At 42.0% G+C, this 24,580-nt stretch overlaps 1 protein-coding gene across 5 annotated transcripts in view; it reads left to right on the top strand.

The window, feature by feature from the left end:
* Window positions 1-24,580, top strand: part of grm8a (glutamate receptor, metabotropic 8a) — a 388,925-nt gene that overhangs the window by 110,391 nt on the left and 253,954 nt on the right. For all 5 annotated transcript variants that reach the window (XM_020599497.1, XM_020599496.1, XM_020599499.1 and 2 more), the window contains one exon: window positions 14,208-14,424. In XM_020599497.1, coding sequence (XP_020455153.1) covers window positions 14,208-14,424 — 217 coding nt within the window. The remainder of the gene's footprint in view (window positions 1-14,207; window positions 14,425-24,580) is intronic.

Here is a 24,580-nt window from a genome sequence, read left to right as displayed (position 1 = left end):
ATGTTTTGAACAACAAGAAGAATGTCCCAACTTCCCCTCAGAGTGCATTTCTAAAAAATCACAGGTCAATGCCTTTGCTGCTGTTACATAAGTACAACCCATTGTTCTCTCCCACATTACATGTTGTACATTAACTGATTCTATATTCTATTTGCTTGTTTTATCTACTACAAGATCTGTATGGTCCACGGTGAGAAAGGCTGCTGTGAGATCTAGAAGCACTAGAACAACGGGATTCTTCGTGTCAAAGGCTGTAAGAATATCATTGTGCACCTTCAATAGATGACAAACAATTTTATTACATATTTTTTTCCCTTACTGTACCAAAAATGAACAGAACTTTGACTTCAGAACTGGGGTATCAGCTAGGAGGATTTATCAGCTGTAGTTAGGTAGTGTAAGCTAATGCTCAAAGAATTAGGCTAAATTTCAAGTTCTGGCCACAGCCTCACCATCCATCCATCCATCCATCCATTCTCTTCCGCTTATCTGGAACCGGGTCGCGTGGGCAGCAGTCTAAGCAGAGATGTCCAAGCTTCCCTCTCTCCAGACACTTCCTCCAACTCCTCTGGGGGAATGCCAAGGCGTTCCCGGGCCAGCCGAGAGACATAGTCTCTCCAGCATGTCCTAGGTCTTCCCCGGGGCCTCCTCCCGGTGGGACATGCCCGGAACACCTCCCTAGGAAGGCGCCCAGGAGGCATCCGAAACAGATGCCACCTCAGCTGGCTCCTCTCAATGTGGAGGAGCAGCGGTTCTACTCTGAGCTCCTCCCGAGTGACCAAGCTCCTCAACCTATCTCTAAGGGTGCGCCCGGCCACCCTGCGAAGAAAGCTCATTTCAGCTGCCTGTATCCGGGATCTTACCCTTTCGGTATTGACCCAAAGCTCATGACCATAGGTGAGAGCAGGAACATAGATCAACCAGTAAATCGAGAGCTTTGCCTTACAGCTCAGCTCCTTATTCACCACGATGGACCGGTACATCGATCGCATTACTGCAGAAGCTGCACCGATCCGCTTGTTAATCTCTCATTCTATCCTTCCCTCACTCGTGAACAAGACTCCAAGATACTTGAACTCCTCCACTTGAGGCAAGAGCTCTCCACCAACCTGAAGGGAACAGGCCACCCTTTTCTGACTGAGAACCATGGCCTTGGACTTGGAGGTGCTGATTCTCATTCCAGTTGCTTCACACTCGGCTGCAAACCATCCCAGTGCACGCTAGAGGTCCTGGTTTGATGGAGCCAACAAATTCTGCCCACAGTGTCCAGAGACTTAAGGTACCCCGGGGCGGATTTCATCCACCCCTGGTGCCTTGCCACCGAGATGCTTCTCAACTGACTCGGTGACTTCAGCTTGGGTAATGGACGAGTCCACCTCTGAGCCCTCAGCCTCTGCCTCCTCACCAGAAGATGTGATGCTGGGGTTGAGGAGATCCTTGATGTATTCTTTCCACTGTCCGACGATGGACCCATCAACAAGTGCCCACCTTCACTGTAAACAGTTTTGGCAGGGCACTGCTTCCCCCTCCTGAGGCGGCGAATGGTTTGCCAGAATTTCTTCGAGGCCAACCGATAGTCCCTCTCCATGGCCTCATCGAACACCTCCCAGATCTGGGTTTTTGCCTCTACAACCACCCGGGCTGTAGTCCGCTTGGCCTGCCGGTACCCGTCAGCTGCCTCAGGAGCTACATTCTCACATCATTCTTATTTTTTGGCTAACTCATATCCTTCACTGAGTCCTTGAATTTTTGTTACTCATTAGTAATATTGTATATTAAACTTCAGTTCAATGCAACAGTGTACATACTGTAATTACTTGGTTTTTAATTTTATTTATTTGCACATTAAACATGTTAAATAGGAACCATGTTTGACCGGGCCAATATACAGACCTGGGTAACCCAGACACAAATTAATACGTTTTAGTACATCCCAATCCCAAAGAATATTGTCCCTCCTCAATGAACAGGTCAGTTTCATACAAGCTCTACAAGAACTAGTTTCCCACACCCTCAGATAAGTTTGCAACAACACAGAGACACTGGCTTTATCCATAAGAATTAGGATTTATTTGAGCCCATGTATAATTTAGTGACAGTGAATCAATGTTTAAGAAAAAGGCCTAACACCAAAAGTTAAAATACTACCCTTCAAGACAACATACCCACTCACCTTTCAAATAAATATTGTACAATTCTCTCCCACTGGCTTAAAACAGGAATAAAATGGTCAAGGTCAACAGACTGGGACATACCCGTTCAATAAAAACCACAAAAATCAATTAGTCAGAAACAAATGGGGGAAAAACACACACACAATACAATAACCAAACTTAAGAGGCTCCTTCTTCCCTGTACACTAAACCATTCACCTACTGCTCATACCATAAAATTCACCCAACCCTAACTACATGAGCAATACAATAAAAATGAGAGATAAATTGAAGTAGGCTTCTTGACATTAAAAAACACGCTAGGCAAAGCAGCAGTGGCTATTATTCCTACAAAGAGTAAAAACATATTCAATAAAAACATAAAAAAGATTCAAAACAATTACAACAAAAGCTGCTGAAAATTACCTTGGCTGCGTCTCGGCACAATATGTGCGACAGACAACAACTCCTGCAGGATCGCGCTTGAATCAGTTGTCACCCATGGAGAAGCATGCAGTAATCCCCTGAACAACAAAACTAAATAAACATTTTGCTCCGCAACAAATCTAACATGCAATCAATTTGCAACACATACCTCAGAGGAAAGTTGGACACAGGTCAACAACAAACAGAGGTAGATCAGACTTCACTCTGGAATATTCACTACAGTGACCAGCACGGCAATTGCTCATCGCAGCAGCTTCCCCAGGAGTGGTATTTATGTCCGTGATTAACAGACAAATTGCTCACATGGTGATATAGGCGTGGCCAACCCACTGGTTACACATGCAATATAGGGAACTTAAACATCATAAATCTGATGTCATTTTCATGCATGCAATATAAATAACTTACCTCCATTCACCCAAAAGACAGAACTGGGGGGACCTTAATCAGCAAAAAAAGGGGGGGGAAACAATTTTGAACATTGTCCCCATTCATGCTCAAGCACCATGCTGTTACCACAGATGGTAACTTCATTTAGTTTTTGTCAGAGTTGTGATATATCTGTTGATAGTACATAACAATTTGTGTGTGTGTGCATTGTATCAGCTCTCCTGTTGACCCCATAGTGCAGTTATGATTGCAGCACAGGTGACGAATGATTTCACTGATGTACACACACACACACACACACACCCCTATTCATACACGCCCCCTGATGCTGATACATATTGTAATGTAATATGCAAAACTTGACCAATTCAAAGTGGTCGCCCGCTGTGCTGATAATGGGCCTCTTGTGAGGGGTTACAAGCTCATACGGAAAAAATAAATCAAAGCACACACATGCACACCATGGCAACTGAGGAACTGTACCGGCTCCCACACAGTCTGAGGAGATGCATGTGCGCGTGCAAACACACACATGCAGACATTTAAGTCATAACAATAGCTGAGTGAACTTGAGCCATGTGAGGGCACGCATTGATTCTGTCTGCCCCCAGGGAAATTTGTCATTCTTGTATCAAAAAAGTGTCCTTGTACCAAACGTTAAATCAACATTTATTTCATAATCAGAACATACACGCTTGAATATTTCTTAAACACTTTCTAGCCTCTAATTTGCTGCTAATTTATTCTTCATTAAACGGATTTAAAATGCTTTCCATGCATGATGTATGAGGCTCATTTACGAGTGTTACAATGGAAATATATGTCTGGTGGATATGAGGCTGGGGAATACCTGACTCAGTTCTTCAACAGTGGAAGGCACTGTGTTTTTCTAAACATGTGTCTGTCCTTAGGCTTAATGTGTGAATTTAAAAAGACTGAAATGTTTGTAAGTTTGACATTCTATGTATGTATTTTGAGGAATTTGTGACATTAGTGGCTACAGTTGTGCAGTGTGATGCAGGAATGAATGCACATAGTAACAGTGAGGATGAATGCTGGCAGTTGTCAGTTGCTTATGTTGACACTCACGCCTGCCTACACACACGCCATCACGTGCAAACTGACAGTGAAGCACTCTTGGATAGCACTTTTGTGTAGAGAGAGGTAGTATAGAGAGGAGAAGCTGCAGGTCACTGGTTTGGATCAAGTAGTCTCATATCTTCCTCCTGTGTGTGATTGTGTGAATGTATCATTGCACATGAGATGTTCTGTAGGTTGCTGAAGTGATGTAGCTATCAGAGCAATATATCATTCAAATCACATAAACAGGAAAATCTGAGAGAGAGTGTACTTTGGCATTTTGAGGCAAAAAAGGTGAAATAAGCTGTGAGCATAGTCAGAGAGACCTTACAAGTTTTAGGACCTGATATGTTTATTAGGAGAGAAAAGTGAAAGTTGAAGAGATAAGAATGGAGGGTGAGATGCTAAAGAAGTGAGAGATAGCATCAGGAGTGACTCTAAGGCTATAAAAGTAATGGTTATTTATTTTCAGTCAAGCTCTGTGGAAAACCAACTGCCTAGTAGATTTGTTTGGGTGCATGACAAGCTGTGAGTTATCAAACCAGTCTTAAATCACAACAGCTATGACCATTGATTACATTGCAGATGTTATTTAAAAATATAATTTCATTTGATTATAAAAAGACATCAACTTAAAGCAGTACCTAACCCACACTGATTTCATTGCCCCGCTATTAGAAAACAAGTAAAATAAGGATGATTTCTTCTTAACTGTCATAAATAATGAGTATTAATCCATCAGTTTGTCAGTTTGCTGGACAAACCTACTACATGTCACAAGGCTTTATAGAAAGATAGGCAATTAACTTTTAAATTAAATTAAAATTAAATTTTATTTTGAAAATATTTCTTCCTGCAATTGTCAGTTTTATGTTATTAAAAATTGTTTCAGCTTCAGTTTGTCATGACTTTATTGTGTCAAAATGTCCAAAATAAAAATGGGACACTCAGAATGGCTTTACTTGTCAAAATGACCACACAGAATAGTGTTCACTATTAAAGATAAGAGGAAAAACAAGTTGTTTCTCTAGACTGCTGGTTGTGTTTGGATGTGTCCAAGTACAAGTAGGTGTATTTGTTGTGTATAATTTGCATTCAGGATATTCAAAGGCAGGTGAGGACAGATGGCCATTTGTTCTGTGTGGGACAAAGTTTGTGCTGGTTCCAAAATGTGTGATACAGGGCAATAAAAGTTTGTCTTTGTGAGAGAGAGAGAAAGAGAAAGGAGAAAATGATAAGGTATTGACATTAAAGGCTGTAGCCTCAGGTTCCTGGCCTCCAGCCCTCTGGCCATCCGCACCTCTCTGATATTGGCAGTGGTTGTGTGTATACAGACACAGATGTTACCCCAGTGAAACTTGCATTGTGTGTCCGCTCATTAGCTCATCAATATTGCACGAGTGTGTGTGTATGTAAACATAATGGTACAGGCACCAGCACCTCCACACCTCCAGCACCTGGCATAGCTTATTCTCCAGCCAGCCCTCTGACCTTCACACTGCAGCAGGCACAGATTTATCTTTAGAACTGTAAATCTTTTTACTCCTAGCTGTAGCTTTTAATAAGATTCCTTTTGAAATTTAAATTGGCTGAGATGGTGCGTTGGTATCACAACTCTTGCCTGTCGACCAGAACTTTCTGTGTCATCATTGCTCATTCAGTATCACCCTGAGCATGTAATGGGCTGCCTGGAGGGGTATGAAGGGTTCACTTTAGAATCCATCCTGTGTTTTCCAGGTTCACGTTCACACTTGGTAACACTGAATAGTACGTCTGACTCAGTAATGGAAGTATGTGTTATATGGGCATCAAAAAACTGAACTAACTCGATGTCATCGAGTGCTGGCTATTAATCAAAGCTCAGTTATTCAGTATGTTTTCACTGTAATGCTAATTCTTTATGTAAAACAGTCACCAGAACTAGAAGTGTTTGTTGACGGCAATCTAAAGCGGTTTTCACACATGAACACAATGAGGTCCAGACTTTGTCGAGATTTGCCATTTCACACATGCAGCACACCTGCTCCCTTTGAATAATCCAGACTATATGTGGCTATTTTCTTACATGGGCTCTCTCCGGCCCACTTGGACATTAAATGGACTTTGTACTATGGAGCTGGCAGTGAAATGACTCAGACATTTGCATTCTCACATAAACCTCCTCTGGGTAATGTCTAGATCATTTCAGTGCATGTCTGAAAAGGGCTTAAGTTCAGCAAGTCAGAAGGGTTAAACAATCCTGAAGTAGATCTATAATCTGTCAATTCCATCTGGCTATTGAAGGTATTGACACAGCTGCTAACATGGCTGTAGACTCTTAGTCTTGTATTGAACCCACCTTCTTCTTCAGAACATGTAAAAAAATCATAACTGCCTCATATGTGAAAATGTGACTGAGATAAGGCACATAGCAGTCAAGCTAGCAGTAATATTAACAGTGCTGCTAAATACTATTTAGTGATATTAAATACTATGTCATGCATGTTCAGCTGCCAGGGTAGCTTTCTGAAACTAAGTTGGCAGGAGTGAGGTGGCCTTGCTGTGATTTCCATGGTGAAGGTGTTAAATAGTGTCCCAGGATGCATTTTAAAACAGACCCTGTATCTGCTTGTCTTGTTCAGTGATTTTATCTTTGTAATTCTTTTCCCTCCTCCTTTTGCTGTTGCCTGTACATATCAATTTCATCTTTGTCGTGTCTGTTCATTTGCATTTAGCATTTTGTCTTCCATATGTCATTCCTTTCTTTTCTTAACGTCTTGGCTTTGGGGGCGACTGTGGATCAGTGGGTAGAGCAGTCGTGTCCCAAATGGAGGGTTGGAGGCTCGAATCTCGGTGCCGTCAGTCTGCATGTTGATGTGTACTTGGGCAAGACACTGAACCCTCAAGTTGCCCCTGATGGTTAGAGCCATCGGTTGAGTTGGCACCGCAGATGGCTGCCTTGGTTCTGTACCGGAAACAAATTCCTGGTGTGTAACATACTTGGCCAAATAAAGGTGATTGATTGATTGATTATTGTTCTGAAATAATTACAAAATATTTGGAGTTATGAGGGGTGAAAAGCTAATCTATAGTTTGCTTGTCAGTGGTTTGATAGCATTCTTAATTCTGCCCTTGAGTGTCATTAATTGGATTGTAACCTGATGTCCTTACATAGATGTAGCCAGTATGGAAGTTACATTACATCCCTACACCACACTCCACCACTGGCAGTTCTCTGGCCTGTCTTATAATAGGTTACCCCTGGATAGGCTGTGGCTGCTTCCAATGGTTACTTCAGAGCCTGTGCCACTCACCAAACTAAGAGGCAGGATCACTACCTAGCAGCATGAGATGAAACAACACTTGGACAAGAGGCAGTGGGTCTGACCACCACATCACACAGTACTGGACTGGTTCCAGGTCCATGGCCCTCACCAAGATCACATACTGCCCCCTGTCTGGTCTGCACCCATGCAAGTACTCAGGAGACTGGAGCTGGCTAGTATCGCTGCTCCAGAGTGCTGCCGATCTAAGACCGAGTGAGGTAATAGGTTTTCTTTGTTTCTCTGCACTGTAATATCTCTTTGGCTTTGTGCCTTTCTGCACTAAATGCAAGATGCTGATCAGTACAGTGTGATACTGGGAAGCTGGTAAGAAAACCATGCCATGCAGAAAAGCAGCAAAATGGGAATAAATCTGGAACAAGAAATATGGAAGGAGACACAGAGGTAAAAGGTCCAAACAGTAAGAAAAAGAGGAGAGACAGATGTCCCCAGACAGAGACGACGGGCTTCGGGAGCTCAAGACACCCAGCTCTCAGCCCCAATAATCTTCATTCTGGTAAATTAACTTGGTGAGGTCCCACTGTGCCAGACCTCTCCTCATTAGACACAGACCATGTCTGGCTGAGTCAAATTAGAGCAAGTAAACAGCTCCCAAGGCTAACGCAGAACCAGGGCTCCAAACGGCCTGATCAATTTTGAGTACGTGCACCTTCCTTCTCGCGGGTCTCCCATGCTCTGATATCTTAGTCTAACATGTTCCAGCTTGATCTGGGAAAAAATAATTTGGTTCAAGGTTAGTTATTGTAGCTACAAAACGTCCCACAAATTCAACTATTTTACAGATTTACTCTACACAAGTTTAACTATAAATAGGCGGACTAATAAAACAGTCCAAACTAAGAAGTACATAATAGTTTTCGATCTTATACAACATGTGTATGTTTGTGTGCATCAAAACATTTAATTAATCACCATCATCGACCCTGACTAGCTACTGCACACCTTACTCACAATTACTGTTACTGTGTGAGTGTGCACAAATTCTACAGCATTTGAAATCCTCTCTGACACTGTTTTGTGTGTGAATGTCTGCGTGTGTAACATGGTGTGTAGTGCAGTGGGGTTAATTAGCTTCGGACCACTGCTATCTATCAACCTAATGCTCAGACTCTGGCCCTGACAGCTCCATTACTGGCAGACACACGCACGCACACACACACACACCCACACACATAAGGCATGCACTCATGTTGATCATACACATGTACTCTATTATATATCACATACATATCTTTGTTTTCACACAACCATAAGTTGTTATTAATGCAAAGTCAGTCTCTTAGTTAAGGTGTACTGTATATTAGCTTGATGTTTGTCAAGCTAAGGGCCAATTTATGTCATATACTGTAGGCAGGTATCCATACAAGAAGACAGCCTCAGGATACCTTTTTTTAAGGCTCGCTGATTATTTTATGACAAATGCACTTTATAAATTACCAGAGTTCAAGGTAACAACTTAAAATTCCTTAATATAACCAGCCATCAGTCCAAAACCCAACGATATTTGTACTGCTATCATATCTGACAATGAACAGCATGAAATTCTCACATTAAAGAAGTTTAAACCAGAGAATGTTTGGCAGTTTTTTTTTCCGCTAAAACGGTTCATTTTATAATCTGAATAATTACAGATAGACTAATCCACAGGTTGCCTGTCATTGTAGCTTTAATCTTTTTAAGAGAATTTTTAGCCTGGAATTCTTTACTGTGCCTCAGATATTTATGACTTAGACTTTAAAGGTAAGATTTCAAAAAGTCACTGTTTATAGGTTCATAGGTTCCATTAACTTGAAAGAAGATCACATGTTGCTGATGACATTACTCACCATGGAGCAGTACAGTCTAGCAACATTTTGTTTGATATTGCATCCCTCCTTTAACAGTAGCTCCTCTTGAGAATGAGTACAGTGCTGAGAAGTGAATTTCCTTAATTTTGGTCCCCAGCTGCAATGTCACACAAACAAAGCCACTGGCCTGGATCATTATGTCTGTTAAGGCCCAAATCCAGCTGTTAGTTATCTGTTCAGTTTGCCCAGAGGAGTTCAGCATGATCTATAGCAAGGGATGAAACAGTTCCCCACTATCACCAAAGTCATTAGATGCGCTAACCTTACTGTCTCTCTGCTAGTTTGGGCCTTGGATGGTTTCACTCCCTTAAGAATACTCTCCTCAGTATAACCTGAGTGATTCCCAAAGTACTGTGCAAAAGTCTTAGGCCACCATTAAACTTGTTGTTTTAGCAATGTTATGCTGACTATATATTTTTATTTCTCACTCTTTGTCAGAATACAACTAGAAAATATTCATATTAAAAACAAAATAATGTCAGGAAAAAAAAATCTGCAAAAAACTTGATACTCCAGATGTGGTTTTCAAGAATCTGTAGAGGTCAAGGACAAAAATAGGAATAGAAAAACCAAGAAACTGTCAAAATCAGATGAGAAATTTCTCAGTTTCTTCTTTGAGAGACCAGAGGAAATCCAGCAAGGACCTGGCTCAGCATCTGGCAGCTTGGCAGTTGGTCCTTCCACAGTCTGAAGAAGCTTGATCAGGAATGGCCTTTGTAGAAGGACAGAGCTGAGAAACCACTTCTTCACAAGGGGGGCACGGAGAAAAGGCTGATGTGCAAAAACTTGTATAGATTAGAGTGAAGATCAGTGTGAAAAGGTTTTATCATCAACAGTATGTGATAAGAAAAATTGGAGACAGGTGGAAGAATGAGTATAGCGGCCTTCAGTGAAACATGGTGGAGGGTGTGTCATGGTTCTAAGACTGTCTCCAAAAGAATTCAAGCTGTGTTAAGTGCAAAGAGAGGTCACACTAAATACTGACTTTGGACTGCCATTTTGTCCTGAAACTTGTGAGTTTATTAATATTGTGTACATATTTCATGTATTTTCTGGTTTTAACTTAAAGAGAAGTAAATATAAATTATAATTGCAGCCTTGCTAAAACAGAAAAATTAATGGTGGCTTAAGACTTTTTGCACAACACCGTATGTCTCATAGAAATGAGACATCATCAGCCTACTGGTGTGCATTGATTGTTGTTATGGAGGGTAAACATTAGTTTGAGCTCTTTCAATAGTGTTTGCTTGGAGGGGAATACAGTTCAATTAAGAACCATTCTCTTCTTCTTTTAGGAGAAGTCTGTTCTCTGTTTTTATTGTGATCAATTCTCTGTTTAAACAAAATAACCAGGATTTAATATCTGCGCAATTGGCCCAAATTGTGATTCAGCAGCAGCCACACAACATGAAGTAGATTAGTGTTTGCTCTAGAGGAGAGTTTAGACTTCTAATGAAGTTTAGTGGAACACTGCAGAGACTAACAGCTTGTTCAGAGGCCTTCTGACTCTGCTAAGAATAGGAATTCCACGAGGGTGAAAACTGCAGTGCCTTAAGCCTTTAACTTTTGGTACTTTGGAGATCCTTGTGAATAAAGCATCAAAAATTCAGCATGTCTTGCCTAGTGAAAGAGGCTGAAATGCTTTGCTGTGTGTATTTCAAAACTCCATGCATAGATTAGTTTGTTTGAAAGCCAAAAATAGTACACTAAGCCACTGATAAGTATATCTGACGACAAGAAAGTGTTTCTAGAGCTAATTGAAACTCCACATTCAACAACACACACACTTTTTTTAAATCACAAACCTTAATATTTCTCTGCTCCTTTTGTCTGACAAACACACATTCATTAGAGCAAATAGAATTAGGGGAATTCAGAGGCATAATCTTTTTTCCCCACTGATGTGGGGGTACCAAGCCCTTAATTTCCCACCTCTAACTATGACTCCAGCTCCACTTGCGATAAAGAAGGTTCGAGTCACTAGAAACTCACGGCACAAGAATGATTTACAGCACTCACATGTCACAGGCCATTAGATGTGCTCGGTCTAAGTAGGTTTCAGTGCTTATACAAGTGTGTCTGGGGGATCTGTGGGTGTGTTACTCTGTAGAAATATTTTATTTTAGAAAGCTCAGGTGTGGTTAAGGGAGACAGTACTGGGTCTGTGCTTACTACAGACAATTTTGGATGTAAGTGAATTTGTACACTGCCTCTCTCTCTCTCTCTCTCCCTTACTCTTTTCATTTCTCACTGCTGTTTGTCTTTTTACTCAGTAGTGACTTGTAAAATATGACAATAGGATGAGTATGTGGTGTAAGTGTGTGTTTGTGTCTCCGTATGTCTGTTTCCCATCTGAAGGAGGGAATAAACTATCAAAGCAGCAGGTTTGCTCAGGTCACAGGGTTACTTTCCCATTACTGTTGTAAACAGATACCTCATAGTCCTGCTACCATCATGCATTTATTTCTCTTTGAAATGTATATTCGCTTATTTAAATGCACAGACAGTAACATGACAAGTGAGACAGTGGAGTCACACACAGCCATACTAAAAATGCAAATAGTAGACCACACATGCACACAAGTTGTTATACCAATTGTTTTCCTCAGCTGGCAGAGCTTAGATTTTTCTCTTTCTTTTTATATTCTTTATCTCTATCCTCGATGAATTATACATCCACATCCCAAAGTTGGAGTTTCTAGTTGTATTCTTCTGGCAGAGGAGGCCAGTCACAGTATTCAAGTGTGCCAAATATGAACTCTCATGAGGTTCACTGAGCAAAATACAACAGAAAAGCAAAAGAACAAAATTGCGTTGTTCCAATATTTGATATTCTTCTGCCAAGAAACACTGATGCTGTCCACTTAGTGGTGCGCAATGATTGCTTTTTTTTAGAAGAAAAACTTATCAGTCGTTTGCTTTTCTAATACTCTTTCTGTGACAAAGTGAATGAATACTGCTCCAATTTAAGAATTAATTTTGACATTGCTGTGGCCCAACAAAGTCTAATATGTTTTTTTTAGTAAACAAGCCCCGCCCCTGACACAAGACACCCAAGTGTGGAAAGTCAGGACATCACTTGGTGCTTCAGCACCACTGAAGATGATCAGTTTACCCAATTCTGCAAAGCTCAGGAAAAATCCTCCACCTTTTAAAATGGCAAAGGCAATTGTAGATACAGGGTGACAGGACTTCAGATGACACTCAAAGGAAGTAAAGACAGTGAGAAGGGTACTTCAGAAATATTCCAGTTAAACACACATAGACATGCACCTCAAACACACATACACACTGTTTTTAATTTCTTCATACAGTGCTGTGCTCAGCAATTGTGTAGAAGAAACAGACAGCTGACATGCCTCATCTTTTGTTTTAGATTGGCAGTTAAGTTTAACTTCCAAAGAATACCAATAAGATGTCAGTACAGTAAAAGGTCCTCCCTGGCTCTGCCCCTCTGTGAAGAGAAATCGATCTGCCTGTCGTGCTACTTATGTGTGTATGCTTCTATGTGTCTCCTGTCACTCTGTCAACCTGTTTGTCTGTCTGCCAATCTGGTTGCTGCTGTCTCTTTTGTGTCTTGTCTTCATCAAATCTTCTTTTCTCTCCCCTTATTTTGTCAGCTCTGACATCAATGTTGAAAAGATGACCACTTTTTGCCACCACCAGTTGACTTTTTTGTAGATCCCTATGTCATTCCTCATTCAATTTTCAACTTATTTACTACTTTTGCTTCTCCTTGCCATGTTTACTTCCTTCACATCTCTGAACCAACAATGAGTCTACAGTTGCATTTTAACACTGAAAATGACAACTTGCCTTGACATCCCTGAGAATTATTAATTATTAATCACAGTCAGGCATGCATGGAGCTAGCTGCCTGCTCCTTGCTAGCATAGCTTCCTTGGTCAGTGGTGGGGCTAGCAGTGGAACACTTGTTAAACTGCTGTGCTGAGAAGAAGTTTGTGAGTGGAACATGAGTCCACAGGTTTATTCCTCTGTTCTTGCTCCTGCAGTGCACCCAACTTGTATTTGTTCCCCATTTTTACCAATATCCTCAGAATAGTTAGCTTACCCACACTATGCAAGTTAGAGAAACAGCACGCATGCATCTGCACTTAAAAGGCTGTGGTCATGTTCTATGAAATAATGCGCATGCACACACAGCTCTCTCCAGACTGACACCAGACATCTCCCTCTCTCTCTCCAGATTAAAGGCATCATCGGATGTCAAACTGATTTCAGAAATTTTCTAACCTGTACATTTTTTATGCTTTCACTGCTCCTTCGAAAAAGGAGGGAAACAGAAATACAGCAGACAAACCAATATGACACTGGCAGCCAAATTTAATCAAAGTGCGGGGGCCCTATTAAGGGGTATTAAGGGGGTGAAATCAATGACCATACCAGATAGGCTGCAGCATCCCCGCTGGTGCCATTTGCTGCATAAGTCGAGAACCCCTTGTCAGCGGTTTGGGACTTGTCTCTGCTTTGCAGAAGACACAGACATGGTCCTAGTCTGTCTTTTTAGAATTTGCTGCGGTCAAAACATGCAAACAGACTCAAAATATTCAACTAAACAACAATAATGCAAGTTCAGCCAGGCAGATTGGGCCAGTAGGCAGACCCCTTTGTAACTGTGGGCCGCACCCTCTGCCCCCTAACTCACTCTACTACAGATCACAGTGATCCGTGAGATCTTTTCTTCATATACATCTCAGAAGTATTAAAGGAGGTGTAAAATAGATGAGGGAATTGTCAAAGCATGGCTTTGTTACTTAGATGTAGTATTTTTTGAGTAGGCAGCAAAGGATTTGGATCTATATTAGATAAAATTATTAAATGTCTATCAACAAAAAACAAAACATATTTTATTTCACAAACATGCGGAACAATTAATGAGCAGGCTGCATCCTCCCTTTCATCTTATTCTCAATATCATTTCCTCTGTCTTCCCCTTTCTTGTGCAGATCCCCCAGATCAGCTACGCCTCCACAGCCCCAGAACTTAGCGACAACACTCGATATGACTTCTTCTCCCGTGTGGTACCACCAGACTCCTACCAGGCCCAGGCCATGATGGACATTGTCACGGCAATGGAGTGGAACTATGTGTCTACCCTAGCCTCGGAGGGCAACTATGGAGAGAGTGGTGTGGAGGCATTCATCCAGATCTCAAGAGAAACTGGTAGGAGCTGCATTTTAATTGGTTTCTGTCACTGAAATATGATACAGATGGTAGTGTATCAGTGCATTCCAAGCAGCATGAAGTCTTCCACACTGTTGGGAGTTACATATGGATGTTTGGAGATTTGCCTTTAAACCTTCCCCTATCTTTAGCCCTTGGGGTTAAATGTTAACAAAACAAGTTCCATAGATCAAAATGCATAAATTGGTGTTTCCATATTATGAAGTGTTTGAGACTTTGTGTATTAATAATCTAGTAAACAATTATAGGAATATTTTTTCCAGGTTAGCATGTCTGAAGCTAAGTTCTTTCTGTGGTGTGCAACACATTCACTCTGTCACTCAGTGTAGGTTACAATTTGAATGCGCTTCAATAAGAGCAGAGCCGAAGCCGACACCACCATAAAGACCTGTTAAACAGCCAAGTTGTACACTTCTTCTCTGCTGTTAGTAATAACTATGATATCTTGTTCCTAGTGCAGTCTGGGGTATGATACATGATTAGTGGTTTAGGCCTGTAATTTCAGAACTATAGCAAGAATAGAGTGGAAACAGGTTGTTTAAGTCTCTGGGGAAACTGCAGGGAAACTTCACTCCAGGTAAATTGCAGGCTGTAGATTGAAGACTGTGGTAAGTGAGCTGAAATGGAGAGTTGTCACAGCAAGGAATGTGATGGACAAGTATAGCCTTCTTATCAGCTTTCTTTTTGGAGCTACAGTGGTGTGAAAAAGTGTTTGCCCCCTTACTGATTTCTTATCTTTTTGCATGTTTGTCACACTGTAATGTTTCAGATCGTCAAACAAATTTATATATTAGTCAAAGATAACACAAGTAAACACATCATGCAGTTTTTAAATGAAGGTTTTTATTATTAAGGGAAAACAAAATCCAAAACTATAGAGCCCTGTGTGAACAAGTGTTTGCCCCCCTGTCAAAACACTGGTTTATCGCACCTGAGTTCAATTTCTCTTGCCACACCTGTTCGCAATCAAGAAATCACTTAAATAGGACCTGCCTGACAAAGTGAAGTAGACCAAAAGATCCTCAAAAGCTAGACATCATGCCGAGATCCAAAGAAATTCAAAAACAAATGAGAAAGAGAATAATGGAGCTCTATCAGTCCGGAAAAGGTTATAAAGCCATTTCTAAAGCTTGGGGACTGCAGCGAACCACCAGCAAAACAGCCCCAGACCATCACACTACCACCACCATATTTTACTGTTGGTATGATGTTCTTTTTCTGAAATGCGGTGTTACTTTTACGCCACACATAATGGGACACACACCTTCCAAAAAGTTCAACTTTTGTCTCGTCTGTCCACAGAGTATTATCCCAAAAGTCTTGGGGATCATCAAGATGTTTTCTGGCAAAACTGAGACGAGCCTTTATGTTCTTTTTGCTCAGCAGTGGTTTTCGTCTTGGAACTCTGCCATGCAAACCATTTTTGCCCAGTCTCTTTCTTATGGTGGAGTCATGAACACTCACCTTAACTGAGGCAAGTGAGGCCTGCAGTTCTTTGGATGTTGTTGTGGGGTCTTTTGTGACCTCTTGGATGAGTTGTCGCTGCGCTCTTGGGGTAATTTTGGTCTGCCGGCCACTCCTGGGAAGGTTCTCCACTGTTCCATGTTTTCGCCATTTGTGGATAATGGCTCTCACTGTGGTTCGCTGCCGTCCCAAAGCTTTAGAAATGGCTTTATAACCTTTTCCGGACTGATAGAGCTCCATTATTGTCTTTCTCATTTGTTTTTGAATTTCTTTGGATCTCGGCATGATGTCTAGCTTTTGATGATCTTTTGGTCTACTTCACTTTGTCAGGCAGGTCCTATTTAAGTGATTTCTTGATTGCGAACAGGTGTGGCAGTAATCAGGCCTGGGTGTGGCTAGAGAAATTGAACTCAGGTGCGATAAACCAGTGTTTTGACAGGGGGGCAAACACTTGTTCACACAGGGCTATATAGTTTTGGATTTTGTTTTCCCTTAATAATAAAAACCTTCATTTAAAAACTGCATGATGTGTTTACTTGTGTTATCTTTGACTAATATATAAATTTGTTTGACGATCTGAAACATTACAGTGTGACAAACATGCAAAAAGATAAGAAATCAGTAAGGGGGCAAACACTTTTTCACACCACTGTATATGTAGAGTTTAACAATGGCACAGGTTTATATGTAAGCATGCACAATTTTCCTGTTATGTGTATTGTGCTGGGAAAATTGGTAGAACATGCTCCAGTCAAAATGTAATTCAAATCTAAAAAATAAACATTAGCTATTGCTATTCTATGATCAAGATCAAGACTTTTTTATTGTCAATTCACTATATGTGCAGGACATACAGAAAAATCGAAATACTATTTCTCTCTCCTCATATTGAATGCCCCTACTATTTAAGAAACTAAATAGAATAAAAGTAGAATAAACTCAGAATAAATAAAATATGAAGACTGAATTAAAGTAATTAGCATAAACTAAATGGTACAATCTAATAGGCTATGAAGAAACTCAAAGCCATGTGCAAACAGTGACAGTAGTGCAAATAATAAAAAGAAGATTGTCAGGTGGTCAGCATCACCAGGGGCGTTGGTGATGAGATGCATAATAGCTTATGAAATGTACATTTACAGCAGTGCAAATGGCAACAGCAGTAGATGTTGGAGTGATGTTAAAAAACAGTCAACTGCAGATTTATATATAATATAACAAAAAGGGGGAATATATTGAGTTTGCACAAACAGCAGAGGTAGTCTTTTTTAAAGTCCTGTGGTGGGCTACGGTCCAGGGCCGGGGGGCCGGGGTAATGGGACAGCGTTCAGCATCCTCACAGCCTGGAGGATGAAGCTGTTTGTAAGTCTGGTGGAGTGGGCCTGAAGACTCCGACTCCAGGAGTCTGAAGTGGGAGTGTGCGGGGTGGGAGGTGTCATCAGCAATGCCAATGGCTCTGCAGGTGAGGCAGGTGTTAAAGATGTCCGTAAGGGAGGGCAGAGGGGCACCAATGATCTTTCTGGCTGTTTTCACTATGCGTCGCAGGGTCGTTCTGCAGGAGGCAGTACAGCCCACACAGTGATGCAGCCAGTGATGGCGCTCTCAATGGTGCCCAGATAGAAAGAGCGCATGATGGGGGGTGGGACCCTAGCTCGCTTCAGTTTGCGGAGGATGTAGAGGCATGACTGAGCTTTCTTGGCCAGTGATGTGGTGTTGATGGTTCACCAGAGGTCCTCAGAGATGTGCACCCCCAGGAACTTGGTACTGCTCACTCTCTCCACTACAGCATCGTTGATGGTCAGTGGTGGATGTTTTAGAGGTTTTCTCCTGAAGTCCACAATTAGTCTTGTTGCTCTTATACCACTGGACCTGTTGGCACACCTCACTCCTGTAGTTGGCCTCATCATTGTTGGTAATTAGGCCAACTACAGTCGTGTCATCTACAAACTTGACAATGTGGTTGGTGCTGTAGGTTGGCACACAGTCGTGGGTCAGCAGTGTGAAGAGCAATGGGCTGATCACACACCCCTGCGGAGCCCGTGTGCTCAGTGTGATGGTCTTGGAGATGTCACTGCCGACCCACACATTTTGTGGCCTCCCTGTTTAGAAAGTCCAGCACCCAGTTGCAGAGAGAGGACTTGAGTCCCAAGTGTCCAAATTTTTGTGTAAGCTGCTGTGGGGATGATTGTGTTGAATGTTGAACTGAAGTCTAGTAACAGCATTCGCACATAAGAGTTCTTTGAATCTAGGTGGGTGAGGGCTGGATGGAGAACAGCAGTAATGGCATCCTCTGTGGACCTGTTTGACCTGTATGCAAACTGAAATGGGTCATAGGAGGGAGGAAGGATGGACTTGATGTTCTGCATGACCAGCCACTCAAAGAACTTCATAATAATTGAATACAGGCCGATAGTCATTGTAACCGGTTGGGTGGGGCTTCTTTGGAATTGAAACACGTGGGAACAACCGCTTGGCTCAGGGAGACGTTAAAGATGTCCATGAGGACATCCTTGAGCTCCTTGGCACAGTCCTTTAAAACCAGGTATGTTATCTGGTCCAGCTGCCTTGCATGGGTTGATCCTGGAGAAGGTCTTCTTCATGCTGGCTGCGGACAGACATACAGCACCATACTTTAAAAATGCAGTATATTATATATTGAATATATCCAAGGTTCTCCCTAGGTTTTCAGATGGCTAAGGCATTTTTGTTGTTGTTTTGATTATATTTATGACATTATTTATCAACTAACTAGGTTCCTTGGCTAATGTATCTTGGCTAATTCAGTACGTGTTAGCAGTTTCTTTACTTATAAAATAAGCTACATTCTGTTGTTGCCATTCACAAAAATTATTCCCCAACAAAGTCTGCTTCATGTTTTCTTTGTGGAGGCTGATCTTATTAATGATTGTAACTACCATCCTGAGTTGATCTACAGACATATATTCAGTAAGCTATCTAATTAGCTTGGCAATGCTGCCAGTCACACAAACGTTCATCCAAACACTGATTGTTGATTGACAGGTCATTCCTGTTGCCAGCCTATGTTCCAGTGATCAGGTGACTTCTCTGTTATTTCTTCAGTGCATAAAACTGTCATTTTTATATTCATTCTGATATGTTTCCTTTTTGTATTCATTTGGCTTAGCCACTCTGCAAAAACACTTAGGCACTGCACCTCAGCCTTTCCATGGTAGGGCAGAATAATCTGTATTCCCTCGTTTAGTATTTAATGATGGTGATACAGTGTGTGTGTGTGTGTGTGAGAGAGTGTTTTTCAACAGCACAGCAGAGCAATTTAAAAGAAGTTGTTGATGATGTATTCTTTCTCAAACAATTACCTGTCGAGCTTGTCTGGTGCATCTAATAGCTCTCAGAATAAATCTATATCATGCTGTGTTGGCCTATTTTATTGAATAATAGCAATGTTAAAGAAGCTCAACCAAGGCAGTGAAACTAGACTCTGAACTAGAGATTCATTGGGAAACAAGAGCACTCAGAGAGCACATGTACCTCCACAGCATGTGCTCATGTAAATAGGTCCCTTGTGAAAAATGAGATCCAAAACAACACAAAATGTGTCCTAAAATCCTTGATCCCAATCTGGATAATCTTTTAGGGTTTCATAGGCAGTTATACTGTGCATCTTACCTGAACATTTCAGGGTTCAATCTTTATTATAGGTCAAGTTATGGCACAAAATGGCCATCGGATCCAGATTAAATTTGGTTTGGTGATACATTGCTACCCTATATATATGTGTTAAATTTCAAATGACTTTGACTTTTGATGGATATATGTGTTTGAAGGAGGAGGGTGGCCCTCACGGGTTGCGGCAGTCAGTCCTGGTACAAGATGACTTGGTATGACAGTTTCCTGCTGTGAGGACACAGTGGAAACACTTAAGCTGCACAATTAAAGCAGACTAACCCTGGCCTGTGAAAATATGACATGCGGGGCCAATGTCTAATAGGTGTTCATTTGGATTGCGATCTGGTGCATTTTATCCATATGATTCCCATCATTTGTTTCCCAATGACCCATCATGCTCTGGATGAAAACATCTGCATTCATTTTCTTTTTCAATTTGTTTATGCTGGTTTCCCCTTTTGTTTGCCATCCGGTTATGAATGCATGGACGCAATGTAGGTCACCAAGTAAATTTTCAACTATTCATTAGGTACTGGAGTGGCAGGGGAGATGAGAGTACACTAAAATAAATAAGCGTGACACAGAGCAGGAAAGAGTCACAGAGATGAATCACTTCTCTGCTTTGTGTAAGACTTAAAAGCAGGTCCCTGTGGTCCTGAGATGATCGAGTTTGGCTGAATGCAGCATCAAATCAGCTCATAAAATCCTCTAAGTGATGTTGACAGACCAAAATGTTGTCGGTTTCCCTGTATATCTTCAGTTTTTATTGAAAACACATCACTTTGGATGTTGACAAATGTTTATAGACTGACAAGGAATCCATCTGCAAGAGTATCGGTTATGATCTTTTTATTTATGTTGCCCTCTGTTGATGCTTTACTCCCATTTTTCCCGCTGTTGCTTTTTCTGCATTCTCTGTATACTGACGTAGAGATGACAGCACTGTGCCGCTGTCTGTCCATCTATCTCTGTCTGTGTGTGTTTGGAGCCAGCTCGCCTTGGGCAATATGCGCTGGCAGTCATTAGATACAGTGGCTTCAGACAGTGCTGTATTCAGACCCCTGCAATTTTGCACAATTAATTGCATTGTAGATTTAATTTGAAGTTGATAAAATTAACAATTGCCCATTAATCTACACTTAATAACCCCTAATAACAAAGTGAAAGTATTACTTGAAAGGTTGAAAGGCAAATTCATAAACTTTAAATACTGGAATCTTACAAATTTATTCAGACCCTTGATTCAGTACTTTGTTGAAGACACTTTGGCAGTAATTACAGCTTTGAGTCATCTTGCAAATGTTCCTACATAATTTACATACCTGCACTTTTTATCCTATTCTTTCTGGCAGATCCTGTCAATCTCTCAACAGATATGCTGTTGTAAATGAGAGATTTCAGATTTAAAATCAAATCTACAGCACAATAAATTTGTAAAAAGTGAATACTATCTGAAGCGACCCTGCATGCTTACTGTGGTGTCAGACTGGGGCGTGTGCCTGGGTGTGTGTGTCTGCCACTGTAAAGGGTAAAGCATTCATCAGCAATGTGTGTATTTGGTGTTCAGGGAGTCAGCAGATTTTGTGTGTGTGTGCTGTGACAGCACTCAGTCAGTTGTTTACTCTGCTGCTTGGCAGATGTGACCAGAACCATAAAGATGAAGGGATGGGAGAGCTAAAAAAGTTGCTGAAGAGGGCTGAGGAAAAAGTGACCTAAGACAGAGTTCACAGTACAGTATGTGTATGTGCGTACTGTAGTTGTGAATCAAGTAGCAAAAAAGGGGAGAGGTACATAGGGAGAAGCAAAGAATAGCAGAAGAATGGGACAAGGAAGCGAGAAGGAAAAAGGAACTCATAATGTGACTCAGAAATGCGTATGCCCCCGCCTGCTTGTATGCACTCCTGACAATCAATGGCATCAATGCCTGTCTTATCCAGGAACTGTCTTCATACTCTGGGCACATGGAGCTGGGCATTGTCCTGCATCAGGAGGAACCCAGGGCTCACTGCACCAACAGAAGGTCTGTGGGGGTTCAGTGTCTTGCCCAAAGACACTTCGACACGTGGACTGCCGGCACTGAGATTCCCCACAGCGTTTCCAGACTCTTTCATGCCTGTCACATGTGCTCAGTGTGAACCTGCTCTTATCTATGAACAGAACAGGATGCCAATGGTGGACTTGCCAATTCTAGTGTTCTCTGGGTTAGCAGATCGTGGCCTTCAAACACTGGCATATGCCAGTCAAGGTGCACAGTACTGGGCTGTGAGCACAGGTTGTCCTAGAGGATGTCGGGCTCTCATGTCACCTTCATGGAGTCTGTTTCTGACAGTTTGGTCAGAAACGTGCACACCAGTAGCCTGCTGGAGGTCATTCTGTAGTGCTATTGTCGTGCACCACCCGTTCCTTCTTGCGCAAAGGAACAGGTACCAGTCCTGCTGCAGAGTTGTTGCCCTTTTATGGCCCTGTCCAGCTATCCTGGTGTAATGGCTGCTGTTATTTCCTCCATACTCCTGAGACTGTGCTTAGAAACACAGCAAATCTTCTTGTGACTGCACGTATGGATGTGCCACCTTCAGAATCAGAATCAAAATCAGCTTTATTGGCCAGGTGTGTTAGACACAAAGAATTTGACTCTGGTACAGCAGTTATCAATATGTATGTACATATCCTTATGTAAGGCAATAGCAAAGGGCAAGTAAACAATATACCAATATAAGGCTGTATAACAATATAAACAAAGCAATAAACAATGCAAACAAACAAAGGAATGTGCATTGGGAAATAAAATAAAAATAGAGTATACACACACACACACACATTTTATATATATGTGTGTGTGTGTGTGTGTATATATATTCCCCATTCACCCCCCACTTCGCAATGGTCTTTTATTCCTTCCTTCAAGCTCTGGCCTGGGAGCTTGAGGGTCCTGGGCAGTATCTTAGCTGTTCCTAGCACCACACTCTTCTGGACAGAGATCTCAGATGTTGTTCCTGGGACCTGTTGGAGCCACTCTCCCAGTTTGGGGGTCACAGCCTCCAATATTCCTATTACCACGTGCACCACTTGTGCCTTCACCTTTCACATCTTTTCTATCTCTTCTTTCAGCCCTTAGTATTTCTCGAGTTTCTCGTGTTTCTTCTTCCTTTCTATCACTACGGCCTTCGTCTTCTGTTTGTCCACCATTACTATTTCCGGTTGGTTGGCCATTACCAGTTTGTCAGTTTGTATCTGGAAGTCCCACAGGATCTTGGCTTGGTCATTCTCAACCACCTTTGGAGGTACAGTATATCCCATTTTGACTTTGGGACTTCCAGCCTGTACTCGGCACAGATGTTTCTGTACACTATGCCAGCCACTTGGTTATGGCGTTCCATGTATGCACTACCTGCTAGCATCTTGCATCCTGCTGTTATGTGCTGGATTGTCTCAGGGGCATCTTTGCACAGCCTGCACCTGGGGTCCTGGTATGGTAGATCCCGGCCTCTATTGATCTTGTACTTAGAGCCTGTTCCTGTGCTGCCAGGATTAGTGCCTCTGTGCTGACTTTCAGTCCAGCTTTGTCCAGCCACTGGTAGGATTTTTCGATATCAGACACTTCTTCTATTTGACGGTGGTCCATACTGTGCATTTTTTTTGAGGGCTCCCTCTCTTCCTTCCCTTGTTCCTCTGGTTTCTGCTGCCTGAGGTATTCACTAAGCACATCATCACTCGGGGCCATCTTCCTGATGTCTTCATGGATTTTTGTTGTTTCATGGAAAGTGGCTCTGACACTCACTAATCCTTGGCCTCCTTCCTTCTGCTTAGTGTACAGTCTCAGGATGCTGGACTTGGGGTGAAACCTGCCGTGCATTGTAAGGAGCTTCCTTGTCTTGATGTCAGTGGCCTCTATCTCCTCCTTTGACCAGCGGGGTACCTGATGACCGGCAGGGCTAGGTGTTAATTGCCCAGACTTGGCTTTTTCCATTCAGCTGACTTCTTGGGACTTGCCTTACTCTCTGCAGGTACTTGGTAGTTGCTGCTTTTTTGTGGCCTCTTCATGGTTCCCATTTGCCCAAGGTACTTGTAGCTGCCCTCAAGCTCCCAGGCCTCTGGTATAGGACCCAAGCTTGAAGGATGGAAGGAAAGGCCACCCCGAAGTGGGGCAAAAGGGGAATTTTACTTGCTCAGCCTTGTTGATCACTGTTAATTTTTTTCTGTGTAAATGGTCAGCCATCATATTTTTAAGATAAGATAAATGCTGCTAAATTATCTTAGTATATTTCTTCTCCCCACAGCAGGGGGGGATGGTTTCTTGTAGCCAGTGATGCTTTTGAGGCTGCTCCACACAGATGACAGGTCGTTGGCCGACACCTGGTTGGCTTCTGAGAGAGTTCCCAGACAGCTCTGTTACGCGATCTGCTCTGTACACCTGAAAGCCTGGAATTTTGATTGTGCTGTCTGCTATGGAGTTGATGAGCCAGGTCTCCATGAAGCGTAAAGCAGAAGACCGTGCAAAGTCGGAGTTAGTCCTGTTGACGTGAAGGATTTCATCCATCTTGTTGATTAGGCAGTGGAGATTTGCTAGGTGGATAGACTGGAGTGGAGTCCGTGTTCCTCTCTGGCGAAGCTTGACTAAAGCGCTCGCACGCTTGCCAGCGTTATTTCCAGGTCCCTTAGACTGCAGCTGTATCTCTGATCAGTTTGACTTCTTCCCACTCCATTTTGAGCAAATCACTGATCTATGTTTTTAATGTAAGGTGACTATACCTTTTATTGATCGAATGCTTTTTATTGCCTTGTTATGTTATTATTGCTCGAAATAAATATCCACACAGCATTCTTTGTTCACCAACAACTGAGAAAACAAAGAAAAACAGCAAAAACAAGAGAGCTCATGTGACCAAGGCAGCCATCATTGTCGGTGCCATCTTTCATTTGCACTAAAGGAAGAGAAACCGATTCACAATCACTTGTGCTTCCTAAATGGACAGATTGATATCATTGAAATTTAACAAACTTAACATTATACAGTGTTCCCTTA

Source organism: Monopterus albus, unplaced genomic scaffold, assembly GCF_001952655.1.
Source record: "Monopterus albus unplaced genomic scaffold, M_albus_1.0 scaffold41.1, whole genome shotgun sequence".
In the NCBI taxonomy this organism is placed as follows: domain Eukaryota; kingdom Metazoa; phylum Chordata; class Actinopteri; order Synbranchiformes; family Synbranchidae; genus Monopterus; species Monopterus albus.
Note: the sequence above shows the minus strand (reverse complement) of the source record. Positions and strands in the feature narration are given on the sequence as shown.